This window comes from Meriones unguiculatus (genome assembly GCF_030254825.1).
Source record: "Meriones unguiculatus strain TT.TT164.6M chromosome 13 unlocalized genomic scaffold, Bangor_MerUng_6.1 Chr13_unordered_Scaffold_40, whole genome shotgun sequence".
NCBI lineage: Eukaryota > Metazoa > Chordata > Mammalia > Rodentia > Muridae > Meriones > Meriones unguiculatus.
Genome location: NW_026843649.1, coordinates 3973498 through 3987659, shown reverse-complemented (window position 1 = coordinate 3987659; position 14162 = coordinate 3973498). Strand labels below are relative to the sequence as shown.

The 14162-nt window shown below is 35.9% G+C and overlaps 1 protein-coding gene across 1 annotated transcript in view; it reads left to right on the top strand.

The window, feature by feature from the left end:
- Positions 1-944: 944 nt before the first annotated feature.
- The window catches only part of LOC132651126 (zinc finger protein ZFP2-like), a gene marked incomplete at its 5' end in the record, with an annotated part of 38576 nt that continues 25358 nt past the window's right edge, over positions 945-14162 (top strand). Inside the window, 2 exon segments of the mRNA XM_060376413.1 lie at positions 945-1916; positions 1918-2017. Of these exon segments, the coding sequence (XP_060232396.1) occupies positions 945-1916; positions 1918-2017 (1072 nt within the window).

Sequence of the window (14162 nt, the reverse complement as noted above, 5' to 3'; positions counted from 1 at the left end):
TGTTTGCAAGGCACTCCCCTAAGATAGAAGAAAATAAAATAATATTGTAACAGAAAATACCATTTGAATCATATGGACATAACAGCTACTAAGTTGTACTGCCAATCTGTTTAGTCTCATTCTATCTACTCACATATTGTAAGAGGTATACACATTGAATATGCGATTAGTATGTGTACAAAACCTTCTAATATAGAAATATTTTATAGTATAACCAGTGTTACTCATATTCATGCAGTAATGTAAAGTTTAGTGAAAGGAGCAGCTTATGAAAGTCAAGAATATTGTTGTAGAGAAAATTTAATCACTATATGACATGTCTATGATGAACAAAAAACAAACTGTGTTAATTCAATGTGAGAATCTTTTATTATTCTTGTAATTTAAATTGTCATATCATAGGTCACAATGTTTCTAAGACACATGAACATAGGGGTATTGAAAGAAGCAGTGTACCTGCCTTTCTCCAAGAACAATTAATTTTGTAGTAGTCCCCACTTTGAGTAGATTTTCTGAATGCTATAAATGGTTACAGTTAATTGGTTTTGCAACTTCACTGAGAATTGATCAGCAAACACATACAGCTGAAAATACCTATGAATACTAGAAAATTGGAACTTCTTCTGCTTGTCCTGGCTCACTTTGCAAAGGAAGTGTCATTCATACAGTACAAAAAAATGTGAATGGGATTGCTGTGGTAAAGCTCTGAATTCTTAAAATACTCTTCACATATACAAAAAAACTCTTATAAAAAATGATGTTATAAAAGTGAACCATGTAACAAATGCTCTTACGATCACAGGGATCTTCAAAAATACCCATAATGAAGGGAAAAAAAAACATGAATATAAATAAAGTGATAAAACTTTAAAATTTGATTCTTCTTTACCGAGAGATCAAATTATGAAATTAATTCATATAGATAAATATACTTATTGGTGTAATGCAATGACTGCGGTAAATCTTTCACATGTACTAATTATCTTTGCAGGCATGAAAGCAGTCATACTGGAGAGAAACTTTCTAAATGCACTCTATGTGGTAAAGCCTTTCCCTATTCCACTGATCTTGTACGGCATAAAAGAACACACACTGTTGAGAAGCCTTACAAATGTAATCAATGTGGTAAACCCTTTGCACAAAACAGTCATCTCAAAAGCCATACAAGAACACATACTGGAGAGAAACCTTATGAATGTAACCAGTGTGGTAAAGCCTTTGCACAAAACAGTCATCTCACAAGACATAAAAGAACACACACTGGACAGAAACCTTATGAATGTAACCGATGTGGTAAACCCTTTGCAGAAAACAGTACTCTCATACGGCATAAAAGAACACACACTGGAGAGAAACCTTATGAATGTAATGAGTGTGGTAAAGCCTTTGCAGAAAACAGTACTCTCTTAAGCCATAAAAGAACACACACTGGAGAGAAACCTTATGAATGTAGTGAGTGTGGTAAAGCCTTTGCAGAAAACAGTACTCTCTTAAGCCATAAAAGAACACACACTGGAGAGAAACCTTATGAATGTAACCAGTGTGGCAAAGCCTTTGCAGAAAACAGTACTCTCTTAAGCCATAAAAGAACACACACTGGAGAGAAACCTTATGAATGTGATAAGTGTGGTAAAGCCTTTGCATTAAACAGTCATCTCGTAAGTCATAGAAGAACACACACTGGAGAGAAACCTTATAAATGTAACCAATGTGGTAAAGCCTTTACAGAAAACAGTACTCTCATACGGCATAAAAGAACACACACTGGAGAGAAACCTTATGAATGTAACCAGTGTGGTAAAGTCTATGCACAAAACAGTCATCTCATAAGACATAAAAGAACACACATTGGAGAGAAACCTTATGAATGTAACCAGGGCAGTAAAGCCTTTGCACAAAAAAAGTCATCTCATAGGCCATAAAAGAAAACATACAAGAAAGAAACCTTATGAAGATACCGAATGTGGCAAAGCCTTTGCACAGCAGAGTGGTCTCCAAAAACGTGAAAAAACACACAGTGGAGAGAAGCCTGGTGATGGTAATTAGTGTGATAAAGCCTTTACATGTAACAGTCATCTCCTAAGACAACAACACATTCTGAAGGGAAACCATATGAATATAACTATGTGGGAAAGCGTTTGCATATAATATCTTTTAATACATAAAAGAACACATACTGGAAAGAAGCTGTATGACTGCAACCAATGTGAATAAACTTTTGCACTTCAGAGTCATCTTCACACTCATGAAAGAAATCCTAATGGACAGAAAGCCTATGACTGCTTTTAACACGGTGAAACCATTCCATATTTCTATAATTTTCATCACCATTAAATGATTCATACTGAAGAGAACTTATGAATGTGTTAAAATGGTGAGGCCTTGCACAAATCTAGAGTCATCATCTCATAAAAGTATCCTTACTGGAGAGGAATTCTGTGACTATAAGCAATGTGGAAAGTCCTTTGTGTTCTTTGGTCAACTGAGATCCAACAGAACTGAAAAACTAGCTCAATGGAAATGACCTCTCTTTTCTGAAGGAGAAAGGGAATAGGGGCAATAGGAATGGAGGGAAGTGCTGGGGGAGAGAAGGGAGGGACACTCTGATTGGAATGTAAAGTAAATAAACTTATTTTTAAAAAGAATAAAATGAATGATGAATATCAATTACATGCAACAGTATTATATAATAAGGTGTTTATGGAAGACTTATTGATAATCCTGATTCTCAACATTCAGTGTTTTCAATTGCCTCACTTTACACAAGAAACTTTTAGTTCAGTGGATGAATATGTAGGAAATGAACTTTCACCAGCCAGGAAGTTCTCTGAGAGTATCACAACAGTGGTAGCCTGTAGAAGTTTCTTTGTGTACACATACCTATTGTTCCAGGGGTACTACTGAAAAAAATCACAACCCACACTGAATTTTGAGATATGAGGGAGGAGGCTTTCTTTTCCATGTATGACTCTGCTTCTGGCCTAGATGGGTAACCATGTCAATGGTGCGTTTTCTCTGCCTGACTTCATCTGGAGAGTATCTTTAGACATGGAAACCACCAATCAAATTTGATAGATAGCCTTTGACACAGATCCCTGATAACTCTCCCCTCCCTTCAAATATAGGATAATTTGGTTCTGTGTTCTTGTTCTTCTTATTCATATAATAGGAATGTGCTGTTTAATGCAAATCTAGCATTCTTGAATTTCCTAGTATTAAACAATTATCTATACCTATGCTTGGAGCATCCCAGGTACTCCCCAAGGGATATAAGCCACTGTGTTCTGTTTTCAGGAATAAAAGTTGAACTTACTTTCTGAGGTGGCTCCCAGAGTGGCTAACCACTGTTATGCTCGTGAGCTTTCCAAGCTTTATACTACTCATCTTCTGCCCCTCATGCTTTCCTGGGCTGGTGGGAAACAGACCTCCAGGCAGCAAGAGAATCACATTCTCTGAAATGCCTATGATAAAATATTTCAGACTGCATAGCATTTCAAATTTCACATGTTTCTGGATTTGAGATGGTCAATCAAACAGTATCTTGGGATGGGACTCATTAAAATGAGTTATACTTAGTGTTTAGTTCAAGGTAAGGTTGCAGGCAAGCTTCATGGTATGAAATCTTCTAAGGTGAGTACAGTGGCCCATGGAAAATAAATACAAGCAGAAATTTTATTTTTCTATTTTTAATAGCTGAGTACTGTTCTGATAATGTAAGAGTGAATGGCAGGGGAGAGGATCTCTCCTTTTGAGTAGTCTATGGGAAGGGGATGGGGGAAGGTGGAGGGAGGGACCAGTAGGAGTTGAGGGAGTGACCTTCAATCAGCATATATAATGAATAAATTGTGAAAAATAAAAACAATTAATAAAATAAAATATAGTAAGAAAAACAAAGCAAAACAGCAAAAATTTGAGTCTAGTTTGGTTAACTGCCCTCCCTCAAAGAAAAGAAAGGAGATATATAGAAAGAAAAGAAAAACAGAATCTTTGTCTTTGTCACCTTTCTTCGCTGTGAGCTCAGTTGAAGATCATTATGCAATGGAGACCATGATTCTCTCTCTGAAGTTTATGTTACCATAGAAGTGGGATTCAAACCTGAAACTAATGGCAGAGTTTCCTAGTTAACATATCAAATCAAACCTACCTGCCATTTTCTCTCAGAAATCCTTCAGTCCTTCCATGTTATCTGGTCCTCCAGGCTAGTACAGCTCATGCAATACCCTGAATTCTCCTTCCCAGGGCCTGAGATAACCTTACCTCCCCTCATCCACATATAGGCAAACTATTTTGGCTACCTCGTTCTGTCAAGCGCCATGCAGGAGCAACAGCAGAACAGCTGTAGAACTCATGGAATGTGGCTCCCCTGTTAGCATAATCATGATGAGTTTGTCTTGGAGAAGCATAATCCCAAGAACTGATTTTCCAGAGGACTTTGTGTTCTTATGTAGCATATCTCTGCTTTTTGCCCTTATGATGCCCATATTCCTTATAACATGAGTTGTATGAAAACTCTAAGAAAGCTTCTATCTCATCACTGGGCAATATCACTGGCATTTAAAATTAACAATGCTTGATCTCTTTTCACATGTTTACTGGAGCAGTTCAATTAATTAACCACTGCCCTTGAAAGGAGCCATAGATGTAGATTGTTAGCAATAGCCATTACACTTAGAAAGAATTTGGAAAAATAGATTGTTTAACAAATTCAGGGAAGATGTTTTTGCTAATGTAAAAAATCTTGGAGAACAATTTAAAGTTAGGAAAAGTACACTCTTAATAGAAAAGCAGGGATGCTTTCAGGTTGATGAACAGAAAAAATAGCCCAAGGCAGCATTGGCTGTCTGGGCACCCTCAAACTGGGTCTAAAACTGAGACAGCAGTTGATTCCCCTATATTTGTTTTTCCCCTCGGCTTCTTGATATGATTTAATAAAAATGATTAATGAGTAGATGCACACCCCTTTAAGATTTAAAGTACAGGTGCCAGTACCATGCCATTTTTTATTACTGTTGTGCTATAGTACTACTTGAGATCTCACATGAAGATACCTCCAGAAAAGCTTTTATTGTACAGGCATTTTTTTAAATCAATTCTGGGTTTTTTGTTTTTCTGTATGAAACTGAGAATTGTTCTTTCAAGGTCTGTAATGAGTTGTGCTTGTATTTTGATTGGAATTGCATTGACTCTTTAGATTTCTTTTGGTAGAGTGGCCATTTTTACTATGTTAATCATACCAATTCTGGAGTATGGGAGATCTTCTGATATCTTCCTTGAAGTTCTTCTTTTTTTCATACAAGTCATTCACTTGCTTGATTAGAGTCACACCAAGATACTTTATGTTATTTGTGGCTTTTGTGAAGGGGTTTTGTTTCTCTAACTTCCTTCCGAGCCCATTTGTCTTCTGTATACAGGAGGGCTTCACTTTTTTTTAAATTTAATTTTGTATCCAGTCATTTTGATGAAGTTGTTTATCAGCTGTAGGAGTTTCCTGGTTGATATTCATGGATACTATCACATCATTTGCAACACAAGCTGGACTGGATGTGGAGAAAAGTGAACCCTCCTCCATTGCTGGTGGGAATATAAACTTCTACAACCACTTTGGAAATCAATCTGGTGTTTTTTCAGAAAATTATGAATAGTGCTACTAGAATATTCAGTTATACCAACCCTGGGCATATATTCAGAAGACTGTCAACCATACAACAAGGACATTTGTTCAACTATGCTCATAACATATTTATTGACAGTATCCAGAATCTGGAAACAATTTAGATGTCCACAAACCGAGGAATGGACACAGAAATTGTGGCACATTTATACAATGCAATACTATTCAGCAATTAAAAACAAGGAAATCAGAAGGCAAGTGGATGCAACTAGAAATGATCACTCTGAGTGAGGTATCCAGAAGCAGAAAGGCAGTCATGGTATATACTAACTTATATGTGGATATTAGTCATATAATATAGGGTTTAAAAATACTAAAATCTAGAGTCATAAAAGATCTAAACAACAGGAAGAACCCTAAGGAAGATGCTTAATCCTCATTCAGAAGGGCAAATGGGATAGACATTGGTAATGGGGGAAGATAGGGAACAGGGCAGGAAACTACCACAGAGGGCCTCTGAAAGAATCTACATAGCAGGGTATTGAAGCAGATGATTAGACTCATAGCCAAATTTTGGGCAGAAAGCATGGATTAATATGGAAGATTCAGGAGGTAAAAAGACCTGGATGTGAGAGGCCCTCCACAAGGAGGCCAATTGAGCCAAAAAATATGGGCCCAGGGGGTCCTGTTCCAACCAAGGACCATGCATGAAGAACACCTAGAACCCCTGCTCAGATGTAGCTCATAAGTATCTCAGTTTCCATGTGAGTTCCCTATTAAGGGTAACAGGGGCTGTCTCTGACATGAATTCAGTGGAAGGCTCCTTGATCACCTACTCCTGGAAGGTGCAGCCTTGCCAGGCCGAGGAGGAAGAAGATGCAGTCATTCTTTGTCAGACTTGATAAGATAGGCTAGCATAAGATAGTAGGGAAGTAGGACTTCCCCTATTAGTGGAGTAGGAGAGACAGCATAGGGGTAGAAGAGGGAGGTAGGTTGTAACTGGTTGAGGATGAGGAAGGGGCTTACAGCCAGAAAACAAAGTGAATAAATTGTAATAATCAATAAAAAAGAAGAAAATGAGGGTGTTTTTTTTTCCTGAAATGGTTGGACTCAGGCAACTGTCTCTTAAAAACAACTAGAAAGAATAGTACTGCATCGCTTCACAATTTCCTTTTTCCTGTAATACTATAGATAATAAATACCCTTGATAAAATTCAGTGGTTTGTTATATATTCCTAGTATTATAATATTATAAAATATTTTACAAATCAAATTTTGATATGTTAAGTGTGTAAAAATAGTTTATGAAAAAGTGGCTTGAATTTTCAAAAGAGCAAAGAATGATTACTCAAAACTCAGGAGAGTGAAAATGGAAGGAAAATTGATGGAAGAATAAATAATATATAAATAAATTAATATCTCTTACACAGTAATTATAACATTTTGGTTATTGAGATTTAAAAAATGTACACAGAATATTTCTCAAGTAAACAATGTAAGCTATTATTAATAGCTCTTATGCAAGCACCCCAAAGTATTTCTTTATATTATTCCTCTTGTCACTGAAATGTGTTCTTTGACAAGTCATGCCACTACACCGTGATGTTCAGGCTCTAATACTGACTATTCAATTCTTATTTCAGAGCACTGACTGCTTTTAGCCAAATTAGGACTGAAGTCAGACAATGTTTGATTTCTGTGTCTACCTCACGTCATAACTTTTGATGATACATTTTGAGTTCATCCACAATTTCAAAGTAAAATTGTTGCCTTTCTTGAAATGTTAAATGTTCTCTCTCCCTCTCTCATACACACATACACACACACACACACACACACACACGCACGCACACGCATGATACATGTAATAGCAGTTATTGGCAACCCAAGACTTGAAATTGAAAGAGACAAAAGAGGGATATATGAGAGATTTTGTAGGGAGGACAGAGAAACGAGAAATAATGTTATTATATTAAAAATCTCAAAAAACAAAAGTACATGTTTTCCACGAATAAAAAAATTGAATAATATTATATTTTGCACTCATGTGATTTAGGACAATCAAGTCCATTCTATCTTAGCACATGGTAAGCTTTGCTTCAGTAAACATGAGTGTAGATGTGTGTGGGATCAGTCCAAGTCATCTGTTTCATATGGATAATGGTGGAACTCCTCATTCAGTGTGTACAGTATATACTCTCTTTTAAATTGACTCAAGAATTTTAGTATTTGTTTGTGTAAACATTATAAAATAAAGTTCCACTAAACTTCTTTTTTGGTCCACTTTCTTCTACTGTCTCCTTTCATCCTTTTACACAGAGATGCTCTCCAACCTGGATGATAAAGAGTGTTCAGTAGGTGCAGCAGAAGAATGGACATTGTTGCCTAGTCCATTCTGTTAGTTCCTGTCTTTCTATTGGAGAATTGAACATCCAAGTTGAAAGATTTCAATGAGCAATGTTTATTATTTCCCTTTATTTTATAGTAATGGTGTGGGGTTTTGCCTCCTGATTTGATGCTTGGGATTATTCATTCTTTGTGTTGTCTTGGGGTGGTTAACACTTTATATTGGAGTGTTCGATTGATTGGCTTCTGTAGTGAAGTTTTACAGAGATACTGCTCATATTTGGTTTTATTATGCAATATATCTTTATTCATCATTTATTATTGAAAGTTTACTGGATATAGGAATAAGGGTCCCTTAAAGATTATATGTAATCTGTCTCAGCCATTCTAGGTTTAGAATCTCTCTTGAGAGATCAGGAGTTATTCTAAAGAGCTTAAATTATATGCAACTTAGTATTTTCAACTTATAACTTTTAATATCCCTTCTTTGTTTAATATACTTTTCTTTACATTTAATGTTTTGATTTTGTGTGCTGAGCACAATTTCTTTTCCGTACACTTTAATTGTTGTTCTATATACTTTTTGTACTTTTACAGGCTACCCCTTCTTCATTAGGTTAAGGATACATTCTTCTATTTTTTTTTTTTTTTTTTTTGCTGAAAATATTTTCTAGGATTTTGTTGTGAGTTTTTTTCTTCTTTTTTTATTTCTATTATTCATAAATTACTTTTTTGAACTTTTCAGATTTTCTGGATCTTTTGTGCATGGCTATTTAATGTTTCTTTTGACACAATTGTTGTTAGTCTTCTTTTTCTTCTTCTTCATCATCATCATCATCTTCTAATCCTTCTCCTCCTCCTGCTTCTCTTTTCTTTCTCTAACTCCTCCTTTTTTATTTCTCTTCATCCTCCTCCTTCTCCTTTTTTCTTTTAAAAATAGTCACTTTACTTATATATTCATCCGGATTAAAATTTTCCCTTCCTTTAATCCTGGCATCTTTCATATCTCCCCTTCTATCCTGTCTAAATTCACCCTTATATTAGAAAAGGAGGGCTATAATGTATAATAAGAAAATAAAATAGCAAAAAGACAAAAGCAAACACATCTGAGTAGGAAAAGAAAAAGAAAAAGAGCCCAAGTTGGGAAATGATGAAGACTTGATCATACATGCAGGACTTTCATAAAATATTAAACTTGAAACAATAGTATACACACAGAGAACCTGTAGCTTTAAAAATAGAAAAAAAATCTTCAGCAAATTAAAATAAGAACTATGATAAAAAAAAAACTTTTAAATGCATGCCAGAATTCTAGGACATGAGAATCCAAACTTGCCAGTGAGGGAAATTTTTTGCCATCTACCTTTTGGAATGTACTCGTAAAAATACAATTAAGAGTAGTGCCTGGGATAAAATGAGTGTCCCTTGGAGAAAACTACATTTTCATTTGCAAGCACTTATCATTTAGAGATAGGGCTAGGGACAGAACACTAAAGGCCTTGTGCATACTGCCTCAGTCTCTCACAGTTTATCTATTCTTCAGTCCTCTTAATTTATAGTGCTTTGTTCTTTGATATCCTCTATCCTTTCTGGCTCTTACACTCTTCTAGCTGAATTACTTAAGAGCCTGAAGGGCATATTCTGAGGTCTCTCACTGACTGTCTATTTTCTCTATGGGCCTCTGAATTTGTCTCCATCAGATGCAGGATGAACTTTTTTTGATGATGGATGAACAAGATACTGGTCTATGAGTATAGCAGAATGTCAATGGTCATTTCATTACTTTTAGTAGAATGTAGTATTTGTTTTCCCCCAGAACCATGGGCTGTGTAATCTCTTTTTCTTGATCAATAAACCAGTGTCAGGTGTGGATTCCATTATGTGAAGTGGGCCTTAAGTCAAACTATAGATTGGTTATTCACTCCTACAACTCTTGCACTAATATGTCTTACAGGTAGGACATTGTTATAGTTCAAAAGTTTGGTAGCTGGGTTAGTGTTTATATTTCTCCTCTTGTAGTTGCCGAGCACTTCCCATATCAAAGTTGCTAGAATGTAAGTCTGAAGGTTCTATGTAGGTACGAGCTCTATTTATTTGTGTTCCATGTAAGTGTAAGTGTCATCTCCAGCAAAAGGGCATTGCAGTCAATTTGTGGAAAGCTGCCTATAGTCTTGGCAAAAGCCTGTATTGTTTTGGCATTACAATCACACTACTTTGGACAATACCTCAGTTAAATATAAACTATTACCATTACTGGATGCTTTCTTTAGTGACAAGAGATTTCCAGTTGGGACTTTCTTCTTGTGTGGTGATTTCATTTATATTGGCTTCTTATATGTCTATATTTTAGAAAGTTTCTATTGCATTAGGTTTCCACTGTACCAAACAAATGACCCTTGATTTTACCTGTCTTTTTTCATGTTACCTTTTCATTGCCCTCTTCCTTTCCCAATCCCCTTCAATTCTATCTTTTTAGCCCACCTTCCACTTGTACCAAGTATTTTATTTCCCTTTCCTATGGAGAAATCTCTGCCTCCCATAAGCTCCAGTTCTTAATCTGTATGTATCCCCTGTGGTATTGTATTCAGTTGCTTCCATATCATACATCTTGCAACTAATATATATGTAAACCAAATACATACCCTATTTCTCTTTTGGGGTCTAGGTTCTTTCACTCTCAGTTACCTGCAAATGTGCATTTACCTTCATGTTCCATGATTTGCTTTTTAAATGTCTAAGTAATATTTGATTATGTAAATGTACTACTAGTATAAGAAAAAATAGAGATACACACTGGAAAGCTAGAAATACACACTGTAAAAACAGATAAAATCTTCAACAATGATGCTGACCAAACTAGATGTCTATATGTAGAAACATAGAAATAGGTTCTTATTTTCACATGAAGTCACCTCCAAATGGATTAAAACTTCACCAAAATTTATATACAGTTAAAGTATTGAAGTCAGCACAGCTATTTGACAAAGATCCAGCATAGCTGAGTTGCATGTTACAATAGCTTTCATGCTGTCTTTCAGGCTTGGTCTTTATCTCTACTTGCTACATGCTTAGAGGGCTTTCAGTACATGTAAGACCTGGAGACATTGGAGCAATGGGAAATACTTCAATGAATCATTTATGCCTTCACTCTGTGGTACTGCTTCTAAGCTTCTCCAGAAAAATTCTGAGCATACTGCCTCTCTCAGAAATATAAATTTTCTTGTCCTACATGAATGTCTTCCTTGTGGAAGTTGTAATTCACATAAAAATGGCAGGGAATTCTTTATGAGACTTCAGCTCCAAGATAGTCTTGCAAAATCGACCCCTGTGCTTCCTCAAGAAGAAAATAATCAGAACAACATACTCTTAAAAAGGCAACCAAAGTTTGTAGTGCTAGGAGAGTTGATAGCATTTGAGATTAAATACCTTGTATTGCTGTATCCTCAGGCGATTAATTGGCATATAAGATTAGGAGATACATATGGTATGCCCCTCAATGACTAGACAGAGCTGTAAATGAATGGCTAGAGACATCTTCACCTTACACAAGAGTCTATAATGATGGACAAAGAAAGTTTTGTAAAAATTATTTTAAAAGTGAGCAATTATGACCTTCTTTTCCTAGAAATATCAGCTTTCAGAGTATCACTGTGGTGTTGTATGACCAAAATAATGAAAGAATACTTAGATTTAGCACATAAGTAAATTCTACAAAGATATGAGGTATAGACAATGCATTATGCCAGGAATTTAATAATAACTGTTGCTGCTTTGGCATAAATGGTTTTTCTTAAGGCTATCCATTAAAATTTGATAATATACTTCTTGAGACAAAACAATATGCCCAAGCTGGCTTGAAGATTTTCTATCTTTTGCCATTAATCTGAGAATTCTTCCAACCTGAGAATGGGCTTTCAGGCTGTGGCAAATATGCCTCCAGATTCTCAAAAGTGTCAGGTTATGGGATTGATGAAGAAAAATGATAGTAAAAGATAAGGTTTATCAATGATGGCTAAATTTATGACCAAGAGACAGTTAAAACTCCTGTCTGGGGACAAGAAGGATATCATCTATGTTTTAGAACAATGTAAATTTACCTTTTATTATTGAAATCTGTTTAAATAAAGAAGTACTCTGACTGTCAGCCAGTCAAGACTCTAAGTTTCTTTGGACAACCATATCTGACTTATTTCTGCCCCACCGTATCCTTCCCTTCTCTCTGAAAACTATCAACTCCTGGGGCTTGTCCCCAGTCTTTCACCACACTCTTTTTTTTTTCTTCACAGTAGGGTGTATACTCACAACTGAAGATCTAGAGCTATATGCTTCCAAATAGATAGGACATGTTATATCTGTTTTCTGGATTAGAGTTACCTAAATCAATATCGACACTTGTATTTCTATCTACTTATGTGCATATCATTTCACTTATCTATGTCAGTTGAAGGATATTTAGGTGTTCCCATTTTGTACCTATTGTGAACAGAATAGCAATGACTATGGTTGAGAAAATATTTTTGAAGGAGTATGTTGAGTCCATTGTGCATATGTCAAGGAAAGTTATAAGTGGTTCATATGGTAGATTCATTTTCATCATTTTGAGAATTCTGCACACTAATTTCCGCTGTGGATGTACAATTTTTCAAGCTCCCTTTGCCAGAGGTCCAGATTTTTGCTGTCCATCAGAAGATGTCAACTGTCAACCTAATTCCTGTTTCCTCCAGAAAAATAAAATACTAAAAGAAAAATATATAGTACCTGTATTATTTATTACAATTACTATTATGTAATTAAAATTAATAGTTTTATGTCCACAAATTTAAAAAGTAACATGTATAACTTACTAAAATGTGTTTTCAGAAGTAGTTTCTATTCTGAAATAGGGTGTATCTATATAACATTGCTTAAATGAGGGTCTCTTTTAATTTTGGTTAGATATACACTTTATATAAACCTACAAAAAGTAGGGATAAATAATTTCATTTGAAGACACTAAGGTATTTTATTATAGTCTGCTTATTGACTTAATGATGGGTGAGTTATGGTGCTTGAGAAAGATCCCGAAAACTAGTTGTGCTGAAAGATAAGTACAAAGCCATGCAGACCAGGGCCAAGCCCAGAGGATCCTCAAATGACAGGAAGGTCACTGCCATGGGCAGGCAGTGATTTCTCTCAAGGGTTGGGTACTCTTGAATTCAGCAAGGGATACATTCCTGCTAATCTGTGGGGAGAAAGTAAATCAACATCTCAACTCCTACAAGTCACTCCATGTTCAGTCCATGAAGAAAGATTTCCAATGATATTGTATGCATCCTGTCACATTCTCTTTTACTATAGTGCCAAGAAGAACACTAAACATACATTATTTGTCATTTGAGGTATCGGTTGCTGAAGTTTTTTTTTTTTCTAGCTAGATCTATGATTAAAGATGGTGAGTATTTTTTGTGTATTTCTCAGTAAATTGTGTCTTATTTATGCTTCATTCTGTCACTCATGTTTTTCATTAATTTTTACAATATATTCACCTTGTATCCCAATTGTAGCCCCCTCTCTCATCTACTCTATGTCCCACTATTCCTCCCCCCTCCTCCCCTATCCTTCTCCCCTACCTTCCTCTGATAGGGAAGGTCCTATTAGTCCCTAGCCTATTAGTTTCTATTAAGACTCCTTGTATCCTATTCATCTGTGGGCTTACTAGTTGTCCCCACCAGGCAGAAGTGATCAAGAAGCAGGCAACTGAGTTCAGAGACTGTCTCTTCACCCCTTACTAGGAATCCCATATGGAGACAGAGCTGTCTATGGGCTACATCTGAGCAGGGGTTCTAAGTCCTCTCATGCTCTTTGTTTGATGCATCAGTCTCTGCAGGACCCCAGGACCCAGATTTTTTTGGCTTTGTTGGTCTCCTTGAGCGACCCCTGTCCCCTTTAGGTCCTTCTATCTCCCACTTCTTCAATAAGACTTTTTGTGCTCTATACAAAATTTTGCTGTGGGTCTCTGCATCTGTTTCAATCACCTCTTGAGTGGAGTCACTTAGTGTTCATCTGTGGAAGGCTCCTATCCTGTTCTTTCTCTTCTATGGTTTCTGGCGTCTATCCTGTTTTCTTTTCTGAATGAGAATTAAGCATCTTCCCTATGTTTCTCCTTGTACTTTAGCTTTTTAAAGTCTGTAGATTTTAGTATGTCCAATCTATATTGTATGGGTAA